At 37.0% G+C, this 15,892-nt stretch overlaps 1 protein-coding gene across 4 annotated transcripts in view; it reads right to left on the bottom strand.

The window, feature by feature from the left end:
* MARCHF1 (membrane associated ring-CH-type finger 1) overlaps nt 1-15,892 on the bottom strand; it is a 573,636-nt gene that overhangs the window by 46,657 nt on the left and 511,087 nt on the right. For all 4 annotated transcript variants that reach the window (XM_087437465.1, XM_087437464.1, XM_087437463.1 and 1 more), the window contains one exon: nt 7,534-7,714. In XM_087437465.1, the coding sequence (XP_087293591.1) occupies nt 7,534-7,714 (181 nt within the window). The remainder of the gene's footprint in view (nt 1-7,533; nt 7,715-15,892) is intronic.

Genomic DNA, 15,892 nt, shown 5'->3' with positions numbered 1-15,892 from the left:
ATATGATCTTAAGAAAAATTAAAATGAAAGACAAATATAACCTCAGTCCCATAAAAAAAACTAAACAACCAACTCAATCAGAAGATAATGCTTTGGGGAAATCTTTATTTGTAACTGTGAGTGTATATGTGTGTATATGTGTGTGAAGATGATGCATTGGGGAAATCTTTATTTGTAACTGTGTGTGTGTGTTCTGCACATTCTAATTTGATGCTTTTATACTTTCCATATGCATCATTGTAATACTGATTCCATCATTTTAACCATAGTTTCTGTATCAAATATCAAAATACACAGTATATAAAAGAAGTTCCATTTTGTATGTCCCTAGTCCTTGACAAAATAAAAATGGATTTTCCCAAGGGTGTAACTGTATCCTGTTAAAGACTTCAGGAGCAAATCTAATGTAAGTGAAGTGTTTCTTTTCATTTCTAGAATAGTAACACAAGGTGACATTCTTACCAAGAAGTGAGGTTACGTCCTTCAAGCGATAATTTTCAAAGAGAGAAACAGAGCTAAAGTAGTATGTAATTGGATCAACTAATAAAGAAGTACTGAAGAGAAATGTTCCAGCCAACAATGATATTCAAGGGCTGTTTATTCAAGTCTCCTTCGTGACACTCTCTATCAAATCCTGCTCTATATTCCTAATTCTCTCTCCCCAGTGTCCTTGATGTCCAACTGCTAAGTAACACCTTCTTGATTAGCCTAGGTTCTGTGAAACATGGAGAACAAAAGAGAAAAGACAGTCATTTTGCTATGTGTTTATAGTTAATGTAAAAAAAATCTTTTAATATAGATGATCTCACAATCATAAACCAAACATACCATGGTGGCTTGCTCTCTTTGAATTACATCTGCCATTCAACTCCCAACATCACCATCCACCTTGAGCCCCAAACCACCACCAACCTACTATCATGTCTTTCGTATTTATTATGAAGTATTGTAAGTAATTCATCCTTTTCCATCCTTCTGAAGTGGACTATATGTTCTCTGAGAGCAGAGCTCTTTTCTAGCTGGTTCTCAACTGAACTTGACTGGCACATAGTAGATAGTACAGTGAGTTGAGTGAATGAGTGAACTGGGCATCATTAGAGCCCTCTCAGAACAATCTTCAGAACACAGTTTGCTTCTCATGTGGGCTCAAATCTGCCTAGGGGGAGGACTGTGTTTACAGATGGAAGCTTCATAAAAGAATAAGCTTTTCTGGGCCGGCCCTGTGTCTTAGCAGTTAAGTGCACGCGCTCCACTGCTGGCGGCCCGGTTCGGATCGCGGGTGCGCACCGACGCACCACTTCTCCAGCCATGCTGAGGCCGCGTCCCACATACAGCAACTAGAAGGATGTGCAACTATGACATACAACTATCTACTGGGGCTTTGGGGGAAAAATAAATAAATAAATAAAAATTATTAAAAAAAAAAAAAAAAAAGAATATGCTCTTCTGCTGCCCAGAGAAGAGTATTTCTATTTTGAACAAATTATTCTATAATATTGATCCAGTGGACTACACAGTTTTTTTAAATTTTAAAGACAAATGGACCTACTAGTATTTCCTTAAAAGAAAAAAAGATAAAGGCCATGTGATAAACCCCAAGTACCTATTAGAAAATAACATGAGACACTTGTATTTTCCATCTCATAATTATTTGATATAAAACATATTGGCATTGTTATCTACTCAAACTGGAATATTATTTTAATTGAAATATCAATTGTAGTTTTGAGAACATAAATGTGCTAAGGCAATAAGACAAATAAAAACAAAAAAAACGAGAAAAACATTTTAGTGGAAAGGATAATGTTCCAACTGAGTTGAAATAATTTTCTTTTAATCATCTTCTTTTCGTTATTTTGTGATTTACTCATCCTTTCCTTTCCCACTGTGATCAGCTAAGTAGCCTGTCAGGTTCCTCCCTCTCACGGAAGGAAGCAGTGAGAGGTAGCAGGAAGTGTTTGGCTGTAGAGAATACCACCACTGGACGGTGAGAAATTGGTTGTGGAAAACTCACCTGGCTCATTTGGAGAGTGGGAGTTTGAAAACAAAATCATTTCCTAAGAGTATTCTAAACCACTGAGACTGCCCTCAGGGCTCATATAATAACGGAACTGAACCAGTGCAAGAAGACGAGAGAATGAGGATGCGTCTCAAATTACGAGAATGGATGTTCTTTGCAAGACGTATAAGGAAAGCTTTGTCTGCCTCTCTAGGGCAGAGATTTTCATTGACTCCAGTCTTACATATTTGTGGAGAAATGAAAGAGCAAACCTACTCCCCAGAACTGGGCTCTAATTATAGGGGAACAGCCTGGAGACATCAAAACTTCATTTGCTGAGGGTTTTCCTATTACGTAATCCAAAGTAATTTGATAAAGTTGAGAATTAAGAAGGATGGCAAAGAGAACGCCAAGAATCCTAGAATGATGCCAGAATATCCATGCCCACTAAAACTCTTGCCAATGATCAAAGAGAATCTTGCAGAAGTTCATCTAGAACTGACTTCAGCCTTTTATAGACCCAATTCTGTAACTCTTGATTGTTGTTGTTGTTTAAGGCAGAAGTGCAGTAGCTATCTAAAATGTTGAATCAGGGCTCTTGGAGGAACAGAGAAGTGACAGTGGATGCTCCGTGAGCAGGGAAGAAAGAGAAACAACAAGCAGCTAGAAGGGCTTTTAAACACAGCAGGCTGGCGGAAGCAGAATGAAGAGAAACATCCTTATATGTGTTTCAAGCTATTGAAGCTGTTAATGTTTTTCACCTTGTGAAATAATTGATGTTCATATAATGGTGTAACTAATTATTAGGAGAAGATATTGGATAAAATATCCGTGTTTATGAAGGAAGATTTTAGAAAATTTTTATTTTAGAAAGTTTTCTTTTGAAAGATTTCCATTAGAAATGGTTTAAATAAAAACTAAAGTTTTGATGCTTACAGGGAGAGGCTGTCAGCTACTTATGGCAGTATGGCACAGTGCAATGAGCACAAACTTTAGAATTGGGGTGGGGTGTGTGGTACTGAGTAAGTCTGACACTGGGTCTCATTTTCCTCATCTGTAAAATGGGCTTCATATGCCTACATAAAATAGGATTGTAATGAGGATTAAATTAATTAAGCAATGTAGTCTAAATATCTGGCACATAGTGAAAATTCAATATGTGGTGGTTGTATTAGTGAAATTGCAAATGACCCATAATGGTAAGTAAATGATGCATTTGGAATTTCTCTTATGTGTGGTTAGGCAATATTATTCAATATGGTGCTAGAAGACCCTAGCTAGGAATCTGACCTCATTCCCTGCCCTGTCCGATTTTAAGGCTATGAACTGCAAGACCTCCAGATCAACAGAGCATCCATCATAACCTTTGGGCAGTTGACTTGCTACGGCAACTTGCACTGGCCCTTGGTTCTTCTGAAAGATGGATGCTTTATCAAATTATGAAAAGGAAGAAATTAACACAGTATTTGTCAAATACAACTCCTTATTTTTTAAAACAGGTATTTCAACTAAAGTATTGTAAGTCATTTTGGTGGAAATATCAAAATGATCATTCCTTTTTATTTGGCATAATAAGTTCACGGAGAACTTATGTATTAGGAACTTTACAATATTCAACTATTTTTGATCTACAAAAATGACAAGTGCATATGATTCAACCTAATCATTACTAAAGCAGAGGTAATTGATTCACTGCCTCATTTTATTTGTAGAAATAAGACAAGGAATAGAAGGATGCATAGAGTTGAATATTCTGTGCTATATATTTGTCAAGTAGTTTGTATATGGAAAACGATATAAAGAAATATTTTAGGGGAGGACATAAAGTTGTCAGTATTATCTGCTGTCCTCATAAGCTTGGCTTTATATCCAACAGCTGGTTTCTCCCATTCAGGTGTGATTTAAATCTAAACCCCATGCAATTTTTCAGCTTCGAAACAGAAGATTAATTTATGCTTCCTAATCGACATTGTATGCATTTCCAAATTTCACTGAGTAGTCACTGTGCTTTCTATATTTGTGGCTTCTTCACTTTTCTGGGCCCGGAGAATTATTTCTGACCTGGGTAACTCATAAGATTAATGGGACTTTTATTGAGTGTTATAAAAGTAGCTGAGCTACTGACTTAAAGATGATGAACATTGCCTTTCCTCAAATAAGCTCTTGATTTTATTTGACTTTAAAGATTTTCTCTGGAAACATTGGGATACTTTGATGAACTTACTAGCTGTGGATTTTGGTGTAGTAATAGCAGCAATTAAAGAAGTAAGGTTTTACTGATATCTTTGGAAACTAACTATTAAGCCCCAAGGTTTGTCAGAAGATTTGCATCTTTCTACTTTAAGAAGCCATTTCATCTAAACAGAATCTCCTGCCTCCATTGGCTAGTGGTAGAAATTCAGAATCATTAGCTAAATTAATTGTTTCATGTGGTTGGGCTTTAGAATGTTATAAACCGTAATGAAACTACTGAGTTGAGAGCAATTAAGTGGGTGTACTTCAAATATATTCTAACCAAATGGTATACCTGTCATTCTTAATGACCACTTTAAAACCACCCAAAGAAAATTATTGATGAATCTTAGTGCCATCAAAATAAATCAACTAGAATAGTTTAAAAATGCCTCATATCTGCATAGTTCATATCACCTCAGAATCTGAAAAGTCATTTTGGATACCGCCATTTAAGTATTACCCCAGGGTCCCATAGTTTTAAAGGAGAAAGTGAGGGCCGGCCCCGTGGCTTAGTGGTTAAGTGCGCGGGCTCCGCTGCTGGCGGCCCGGGGTTCGGATCCCGGGTGTCCACCAACGCACCGCTTCTCCAGCCTTGCTGAGGCCGCGTCCCACAAACAGCAACTAGAAGGATGTGCAACTACGACATACAACTATCTACTGGGGCTTTGGGGGAAAAAAAGGAGGAGGATTGGCAATAGATGTTAGCTCAGGGCTGGTCTTCCTCAGCAAAAAAGAAGAGGATGGGCATGGATGTTAGCTCAGGGCTGACTTCCTCAGCAAAAAAGAAGAGGATTGGCATGGATGTTAGCTCAGGGCTGATCTTCCTCACAAAAAAAAAAAAATAGGTTCTCGTCACAAGGCAAAAAAAAATTAAAATAAAGGAGACAGTGAAAATTAGGAATACTTTTTCTAAGTTTTTAAAGCCCATAAATCATAGAGGCAGGAATAGAATGCACGTTTTTCATGTCTAGGACTCGTATGTTAGACAGGAGTTGAAAATTCGGATCCCTGACCCAGAGCCACAGAGGTACTCAGATGGGTGGAGATGGCACAAGATCTCAGGATCAGCAGAGGGAGGCCTGAGAAGCGTGGAGAACTTGGAAGCAAGTAGCCTTCTAAAGGGGCTAGCTGCCGCTGAGCTCCACTGGTTGTTGTCCTATGAGAATGTGGTTCCAGCAAAGCCAGATACTGTGATTTTCAAACAAATACAGGTGTGTGGAATTTTACATGAAATAATCACATTTTTAAATGTTGGTAACTAATTCAAACGCTAAGCCCTGTGGGTCAAAGAAAACCCATCTGTGGGCTGTCAGCAAGCCACCTCTGGATTAGATTCTAACATCCTTTGTAGATATATAAATGCTATTAAAGGTGAAGGATGTTGACATGCTGTCCTACATCAATATTTATGACCAATCAAAGGAAATGTTTTTAGAAAGAAACTACGATATTTCATTAATCAATAGATTGTAGGTGCCCACCAGGTTGGGGCAACATATTAATTATTAAGAAGATTAAAAAAGATAGATGTATTCGCTCACGTTCTCTGGTATAAAAACAGGTTAGTTGAGAAAAAAAGGATTTCCTCATAGGGTTTTAATTATTGAGAATAAAATATTAAGAAAGGATCAAAGTTGTATATAAAGGGTGATTCTATAAAAGCCGCAGGTGGAACAAGAAGACTTTTCAAGTTCCATATAGCATCATGTATTGTTTATTATACAAAAAATGGGGAAGGGGGTAGATAGTATGAAGAAAAGAAAATTTGAATTTTTTATTATCCTAGACTGTTGCTCTCATATTGAAATATTATGTTTGACAAAGTTGAAATGAAAATTTTATATAGACGTAGGTTGAAAAAAAAAAAACCATAGAGAAATATAAAGAAGCTATGAAACAATCTGTAGTTCCCTGAGGGGTAAGAAGAGAAATTTACAGAATCATAGAGCACAATGTGTCATTTAGCTACTCCAGACAGCACACAGCATCTGTTCAGTGGATAAAGCAAAGGGCAAAGAGTAAGGGTCCATTTCTATCTCTGGCATTGATTGCTCTGGGACCTGGGGGAACAAAGTGTCACCTTTTGGCACTCAGGTCACCCTATATGTTAAAAAAAGATAATGTGTATCCCAAAGGCATTTTGTGCATCACTTTTGACATCTATAAACCATTTGCAGATTTTTAAAATCAAGGCTACCACAAAAGCAGTGAATGCTATTCTCCCTCTCTGTAATTTACAGAATTAATGAAGAATTGCAATGGCCAGCCACCAATCAGATGTCTACGGGAATATTCTTCTTTGCTTTACATCTCTGCACATCCTAGAACCTATCATGTTTATTTCCAAGCAACGTTCTTTTTATCTGCTTTGGCTATGATTTAATTTAAATGAAAAAGCAGTTCTAGGCAGATTCATTATTTAAATTGCAGTCTTCATACTCTCCTTTGGAAATTGAGGCATCCATATATGTAAGGTTGCAGTTAGGCAAAAAGATGAATAAGTTACATGCCAAAATCCCAGAGGCCCAGCTATCAAGCATGAATCACACAAAGTTCATTGTCTTCATTTGTATCCTTTACAAGTTGTCATTTGCTAGCTTTGAGTGAGATGCTAGCTTTATTTTCAAATCATGTCTTTACCTTCATTCTTTAGAAAAATATAATATATAAATGAGGAATTTGAAGATTAAGTTTATAGATAAAAATATACTTACCTCTCTCTTACAGCTTGATGCACAATATGAAAAATAATACTTTTTATTTCTATCTAATTATACATGGACCATCAAATCAAATCCCCAAATAAAGGCAAACACAAAAAATAATCCACACCTTATAGAGGAAACCATTTTCTTCTATTACTTAATGCATGACTTTCAAGATTTTAGATGAGTCCATATTATTTAATGGAATCTCTTATCTAACCTTCTAGAGAATTGACCTCAGCAAGTATAATGTTCTCTCAGTTCCCATCAATTCAATTTCATTGAATTACAAATATATTTTGTTAATATATATATATATATATATATATATATACACACACACACATATACATGCTTTCTTTTGATTTCGAAGAGTGCTATAAAACTCAGAGGCCCTAGAATATAAAATAGAGAAGAAGGAAGGATGGTCTTGCTAACACTTGGCTGCATTTTACACATTGAGCCCAACACAAGAGATGAACTCTTCATAGATATTAGCATGTTAGCAAAATCTCATTGGAGAAAGCAATAGATTTTTAAAACAAGCCTGCTTTGCAAGTTCTCTCTCTCACACCAATTCCTGCAGATCCATACCTTCCGGAGGGGTTTGAGCTTGGTCTCCATGATGAAGTCATACTTGCAGAGCTCGCAGCAGCGTGTGTCTGAGCTCTTGATCCACTGGTGGAGGCAGGACTGGTGGACAAAGCGCAGGGTGCCCGTGCAGCGACAGGGTGTGATGAGGGGGCTTTCTTCATCCCCTTCACAGTGACAGATCCTGGGGAAGGACAAGCAGCCCGGATGAGATCTCCCAGAGAACATTCCTCACCAGTGGATTTCCTCCCTCACTCATACCAGGCTGCATCAGAAACTGCAACCTAAGATTTAGAATGTATGCACATTTCACTCCAACTTGATGCTAGAACTGAATCTATGCCCAATATTAATTTTCTTTCACTTGCGTGGTCATTGCTGGAGTCTTAAGTCATGTTATAAGGCATTAGACACTGGTACATCAAAAATGCACTATCATTTCATTCCTGCACTGAAGCCAATTTTAACAGCACAAATATTGAGCTATATCCCAGCTTAATCTATTTAATAGGTGTCTATGGGTATAAGCTTGCTTTCATATATAAAAGCTATGACTTATATGTATTCTAGGGAATGTTACAATCTGATAACTTCATTGTTTTATTTTGATGATAGTTTTATAGGGACATGGTGTATAATTTAGTACATATGGTATACTATCAATGCTGAAGAAATCTGAAAAATTTTAACATGTTATCAAAGAATAAAATGAATACAGGAAGTCTCAGCTTGGAAATATTATAAAGATTTTCCTAGGAAGATGCAAACATATTTGGTCACAACAAATGGCCTAAACTGTCAATAATCATCATTGTTTAAAAGTCATGAAAATTACTGGTTACATCAAGTTCAAATCCTATTGTTTTAAAAGGTTAATTACTACATCTTCCAAGGAATTTAGAGTTCAACTAGTTAACTGAATTACTATGAATTCTAGTGTCATAGATTCAGAGTCTATGAAATCTTCATTATCCTCATCTTCAAATTTTTAAAAATAACTTGTTTTCCTTATTGGATGAGATAAGCTTTTTATACCTCAAGGTCGTGAATTCAAATCTTAGCACTTCAATAATTCTTATGATTTAACCAACTGATAGAAGTTGTTAATAAATTTGGTTAGAAATATTGCTTGAAATCTCTTAAAAATATGAATGGAACATTAAAAAAAAATTTGTGTAGTTACTTTTTTGAACCGAGTCACAGTGGGAGGCTGGAAGAATGTATGAATTGCTGCTACTGCTCTTTCCTTTTAGGTCTATATGTATTATTCTCCAGAAGCATGAGTTTTAAAGAGTGGATTTTTAAAATATATTTATCTCAGTTGTCTCCCCAGGGGAAATGAAATGGTTGCTCAGATTGTTACTGCAGTAAGATACAGGAATTGAAACCCAACACTCCCTAACCTCAAAATAAAGAAGTATAACACAGTACACTAGTATGTGAATCTCTTTTTCTTAAGTAAAAATAAAGTAAGCAAAAAGGAACACTGACTTCTAAAGTCCTTGGGGGTAGGAGTGGTGGGATGAGAGCCTAGGGAAGTTCAAAATCAGTGTCTGCCTTTCCCTGCACTGAGGTAGGAAGCAGCAGAGTTGGATGTAGCAGCATTTATAAAAGGCTATGTGGTGGGGAAAAACTAAAAATTATCTGAGAGCCTATTTTTTAATATGAAAGCCTGAAATATCTTCTCTCTCCAAACATGTATGTCCTAGGGATCAGGGCTTAGTATATACTTTGTATCACACATGTTGCCAATAGAGCATTGGTCGCATTATAGGTGCTCAGTAGATGTTTGCTGAGTAAAGGAATTGTTCAGTCAACAAACTATGACTTATTATAAAAGCAATCAGTGACAGCAAATTTGAGTTTCTATAGCACTTCGTTTTGCTGTAAGAGTTATTTTTGGAGCCATTGAAACCTAATGAATTATACAGCATGAGAAATTGATATTTCTTAAGTCCTTGAAACTCTTATCTCCCTCCCTCCACACAAAGGTACTCCCTTAGATCAGAGGTCAGCAAACTATGCCCAATTCTTCCTGCTGCATGTTTTTATAAATAAAGTTTTATTGGAACACACCCACACGCATTTGTTTATGTACTGTTTAGAGCTGTTTGCACTATAAATGCAGAATTGAGAGCTGCTGCAGAGACCATTTGGCCACAAAGAGGAACATATTTACTATCTGGCCCTTTACAGAAAACGTTTGCCTACTTCTGCCTTAAACATGGCGATCCTGAGTTAAAGTTAATATGTATGAATATTACCAACAGTAATGAAAACAAACTTTACAAAATAGTCACCCCAACCTCTGCAAGTAACAAAAGTTGAAGTAAAGGTAAACTAGAGAGGCATGCAATGAAAATGAAAGCCCCTCCTGGCCTGGCACTGAAACCCACTGATCTATGAACAGTCCAGTCCATAGGGACAGGGGGCAAATTTCTCATTTGAAAAAGAAAAATTTGCAGTTAACACCATCTGATAATTCATCGCTAAAAAAAGATGGTGTCAAATGCTGCACAGCTGACAAGATGATTCTGAGGCTCTGATTTTTTACTGACTTGAAAAAAGTAATTTATTCCTAAGCAAATTTAAACGAAGATCTTACTGATTACTGAGTTCAAACTGACCTGAGCAGTGTACTGATTGTCATCCAACGTCCTAAACCTTATAGATTCCTTTCTAAAAATTTCTGCTGAAGCTGTTACCTGAAGCACCAGCAGCAATATTGTTTTTTCCTAAAATTAAGACTATTTGCCATAGGGAAAATCAAAAGCTTAGTTTGTTTTCATTCCCATTTCATAAGATTTATTTCTACATGATTTTAACATTTTGAACTTTTTCTAAATTATCCAACTCAAGTTGGAGCCCAAGAGTCTTTTTCAAACCATGTTGAGATTGTTCTAAATGAATTTAAGAGCTAAATATCAATTTCAATATCTACCAGAAATAAAAAATAATGTGATAGTGCCGTTACAGAAAGAATTAAACAATTCTTAAATTGCTATACTTCATACAAACCACAATTGCTAAATTATAAATGAAAACATAAACATGTTTTTTCCATCAGAATAATTGTGTAGAGAAAATTATTTGAATAATAAAATAAAATTGCATTGTAAAATATTCATAGCTTCAATGTATTTTTACCTTATAGGAAATTGAGGCTTGGGAATCGAGTGATTCTGTAAATTCATTGGTGATTTACATTGATGTCTGTCACCTAGTGACAGGAAAAAGCTAAATTCATAAATTTTATTGACATTTTAGTATTTTAACTGGCTGCTTAGAGTCAATTCAGCATATGTTGAGATTTTCACCATTTATGACTTCAATAAACTTCGACTTCCTTATAATTTCTAGCTTTCTGTGAAGAGCAGACCACAAAATACTAGTTAACAAATTAAATTTTGGAATTTTTGTGCGTGTGTATGTATGCTTAACGTCCCTTCCTTAGTGGTTGAGTTTTAAGAAAAGTAGCCTTTTTTTTTTGGTCTTATGTATCTTAAAATGATCTCCACTGTTCCCCACCCCTCCCTTGCCACAGTCTCTTGGCTCTGGAAGAATATTTTCTTTCTGCATAAGTTTTTCTTTTCTTTTCTTTTTTTGGTGAGGAAGATTAGCCCTGAGCTAACATCTGTTGCCAATCCTCCTTTTTTTTTCCAAGGAAGATTGGCCCCCGCCTAACATCCGTGCCCATCTTCCTCTACTTTATATGTGGGACACCTGCCGCAGCATGGCTTGATAAATAGTGCATAGGTCCAAGGCTGGGATCCGAACCCATCAACCCCAGGTTGGCAAGGCGGAGTGCGTGAACTTAACCACTATGCCACTGGGCAGGCCCCGTGTTTTTTTTTTTTTTTAAATAATTCTTCACTAAAAAGAAACTTCGTGAGGGCCATAGTGATTATGTAACTTTGGGAGTTTTTTTTTTTTAATTCATTCATTCATCATTTCATTCAGTCACATTTTCTTAGTTCTTGCTATATGCAAAGAAAATCAGATAATAGCATCAGCATGTTGAATGAATTGAAGAGAGAAAAGAACCTGGAGGCAGATACTCCATTTGGGCAACTATTACAACCACCTAGGTATTGAGAACCTGGAATGCTGTGGTGACTTTGGGGAGGAGACGGGAGACTCTCAGCCTGCAGAATATGCCGAAATCTCTGAGGACCTTTGCTTGGTTTCCACAACTAGCTGTGGCAGCAAAGCACATTTACTTATGCGACTCCTAAAAGCAGTCATCCCTGTAATCTTCAGACAGCATCTCAAGTGCAGGCCTGTCACTCTCTCTTCCCATACCCCATGCCATTTTTTCCTCTTCTCTTCTGGCAAATCTCTCAGATCTATCCCCTCAATTTCCTACCTACAGTTTTCTCCATAGCCCTCTCCAACTAAATAATCTTTAAGCACAGTAATTATGGATACTGCTATGCTTGTAATGGTTTAATTTGGATGTTAATCTTTACTCAAAACTAATCATCATGCTTCAGAGTTTGGCACTCATTCTTAGAATTCACTGTACTAAGCTAAAAAATGATTAGAATACATGTTGGGCAGAAGCCATATTGAAAGGTTTTAAGCATTGGATGAGAATTAGTGCTCAAGTAAATGAGTGAAGAGAGATAATCTCTTTCTCTTTTTGAGAAATATAGCAGAACAGTGAAAGGATAGCATACTAGAGAAAATTTTATTTTATTTTACTTTTATTTTATTTATTATTATTTTTGTGAGTGTGTGAGGAAGATCAGCCCTGAGCTAACATCCAATGCCAATCCTCCTCTTTTTGCTGGGGAAGATTGGCCCTGGGCTAACATCCGTGCCCATATTCCTCTACTTTATATGGGACACCTCCACAGCATGGTTTGACAAGCGGTGCATCAGTGCCTGCCGGGGATCCAAACCTGCGAACCCTTGGGCCACCGAAGCAGAGCGCACGCACTTAACCACTGCACCACCGGGCCGGCCCTGAGAAAATTTTATTTTTAATTTTCATTTCACTTTATTCTTAACAAGGAATACCTGAACTTGTTCATGAGCAGAAGTGAAGATGCCACAGAGAGGTAAACAATTAAAAACACACTCAGGCAAGAGAATGCCCCATTGTTAAATGAAGGTTCTTGAGAAGTCAGGAAAGTATGAGGAAAGAAAGTACGGTAGAGGAATATCTTTGGACAAGTGGAAGAATACACAGGATGGAAACAGACACCTCTTCCTGTGAGCAAGAAGTAGAGGAGAAATGATAGGTGAAGATGAAAAGGTAGTGAAGGCAGAGGAAATTGCAGTAGCTGGGTGTGAGAGGTCTTATTAACTTCTGTGATATAGAAGACAGCATGTATGCTAAACAGAAGGCAGGAAGGCATGGGGTTAAAGTCTTATAGAGGCTGTAAATAATTAGAAAAAGCCACTTGGAGAACGTGATGGAAAATTAACCAAGCGTGAATATTAGAATTGTGGAGCAGCCGTGAGGTTCCTGGTCAGATTAGACAGCACGAATTTATAGTAGGCGCTGTTAACATTGCTTTGTGACTCAGCAGTGTTTAGCAGTCAGAGAGCAGTCCTACAGTTGGTAGCACAATCTCAGTCTTGAGATTACTAGGTCAGAAATGGGAAGGACAAAGGAGTGAAGGATTCTGGTGCATCAGAGAATACGGTGTGAAAACAGTTGGTCAAAGGGTCTAGACTCTAACAGAGCAAGGAGGCAAGTGAAACCATCTGGTGGTTAATGTATTATGAGAAATGGATGGATTTGAGAGACTGCAAGTCACAACGATGGTGAAGAACTGATATTGAAAATGGCAGGAAATGGTAAGTTGGTTACAGCAAACGCTTGCAATCCCAAAGTCATGAATTCTGACTCCATACGGGTGAGTTAGCTCCTGACACATTTAAATCCCCAGATCAGGCAAGTCATAGACATGTCTCAAGGAAAGCTAGGTGAGGGAGTATATTTAGATCTGCATGCTGGGTGGCTTCAGACAAGTTTTGAGACAGTTGGTTTTCTTCTCTGTGAAATTTTGCATGGCTATTATGAGGCTCAAATAAGATAAGATATATGAGAAAATATTGCAAAATATAAACACTATTCCAAAGTAAGATATTATTGCCAATATATAAATGATCAATGAAATCAACAAAAACTACTGCTAGGCAATAAATGCAATGCATTGCGTGTTTTTGTAAAAGCAACTCCATTTCTCATGTTTGTATTTCAGTTTACAGGACTCTGTTATTTTTTACCTCAAAGAACTTACCTTACTATTAAGACTACTTTTCCACTAAGCTGCCAACATTCTCCTTATAGTCAAGTCTAAGGACCTTTTCCAGTTCTTCACCTTTCCTGATGTCTTTTTGCACTGTCGACTAACTCCTCCTTCTCGATACCTCTCCCTTTTTGGCCTCTGTGACACTGCTCTTATATTACTACCCTTAAAGTTGGGAAAAGTAGAATCAGAATGGCATATAAGATGATTGTAGGGATTAGAATAGTGACTACTTATGAAAGACAGACCAAAGATATTAGGATTCTGGAGGCTGGGAAGGTGAGAAATGATAGGGGAGATATGATAGATGAGATGGTAATATGATATGGTATGATAGGTGAGATATCATAGTGAGAGATGATAAGGGAATAATATAGAATTTTACATATCTGAATTCATAGCTAAGACTCTTCTACCATAATTCAGAATTGTAGGTCAAAGGGGCACCTTTTAAAGTATGAGTGTAGGATGTTAACTACACTTATTGTGGTGATCATTTCACAATATACACAAATATCAGATAATTATGTTGTATACCTGAACCTAATATAATGTTATATGTCAATTATATCTCAATAAAAAATAAATAAAATATGCGTGTAGTAATTTGGGGACAAATAAACATACTCATTTCCATATTGAATACCTTGGAGGAAAAAAAGGCAGGGAAAATTACATGACAGCTCTGTTTAGATATGTAAAAGGCTATTGTGTGAAAGGGCAACTAATCATGCTCTATCCCACAACTGGATCCAATGAGTAGAAGTTTAAGGAAACAAATTTCCATGAAACACATATACATATATATCTAGAGCTTTCTAAAGATGGAATGAGCTGCCCCAGGAGAGGGAGAATTTCCCAACATTGAAAGTACTTAAGCATAGCATAAAAGGAACTCATCATGCAAGGGTGATTAAACTATATGACCTCAAATTTCTTTTCTAATGTTGCAATTCTGTTATTCTTCCTCTCCCACAGACTGATTTCTACACCTCTTCCCCCCACTTCTTTGTCAGCATTTCCCCTCTGCCTATCCTGGGAGTTTTGTACTTGACCCTTTGATGTTTCCTCCCTACACTGACTACCCTGGGGAGGCAGTCTAGGCCTTCAACTTCAAGCATTACTCCTAGACTTGTGGCTTTAAAACATCCATCTCAAAACCAACCTCTACCTCTCCAGTAGCATGAAATGTCAGCCACTTCTCCAACTCCAGTAATGGAGTATCCGCAGTGAGACACTTAGTACTTCCCACATCTCACCATCTCTAAAATAGCTTTTCTTCCCAAAGATGCCATTCCATAAGTATCCCATGCTCTCGGCTTGCCTTTATCTTTGAACCTTCCATGTACTTCAGACCCTATATTCAAATTGTCATCAATATGCCAATATTTTTCTCTCTCAGTGTTTTTCTTATCTCTTCCTTTTCATCCTCCTTGCCATCTCTGTAGTAGCTCTGAATTGTCAACAGGTACACAAACTGTCTGTAAGACTTTGCTCCTTCCAAATCATTCCTAAAACAGTTATTCAAACTCTCTTAAAATACTGCTACTCTCTGAGAACTCTATCATCAATCAAATAAAATCCAAATTACCTATTTTTCACATGACCTTCCATAATTTGGATTAGCCTTACCTATCCTACTATCCCACTAATGCCCAACATACAGGCATAGGGGCATGGTACAGAATTTACCAGCTGATAAGCTGTGGGTTTTGCCACAAATAAGTTACTGTTGTGCCAAGATATTGATCCCTCTCAGCTTAGAGAGCAGTTTAAGGGTCCTGGGTGTGTTGTCCATCAACTCCAGTTGACTCAGAAATGTTATCATGTTCTATGTGTGTGATGATGTGAATAATGTTGGGAAACACTAGTGTGATTATTAAAACTACAATCATCACTTGAATCATAGTCCTGCCTATCTACGTCTGTTAAATTACTTAATCTCTTGTAGTTTCAACTTCTTCATCAATACAATAGGAAAATAACAGTGTCTACTTCATAGGACTGTTTATGAGGATGAAGTTAATTGTCAGTAAAGGTCAAATAGAATTTTTTCAATTAATGCTCAGATGGTTATTTCCTCAGCCTATTGCATTCTG

Source organism: Ceratotherium simum, chromosome 12 (genome assembly GCF_057802395.1).
Source record: "Ceratotherium simum simum isolate JZ-2026a chromosome 12, ASM5780239v1, whole genome shotgun sequence".
NCBI lineage: Eukaryota > Metazoa > Chordata > Mammalia > Perissodactyla > Rhinocerotidae > Ceratotherium > Ceratotherium simum.
Note: the sequence above shows the minus strand (reverse complement) of the source record. Positions and strands in the feature narration are given on the sequence as shown.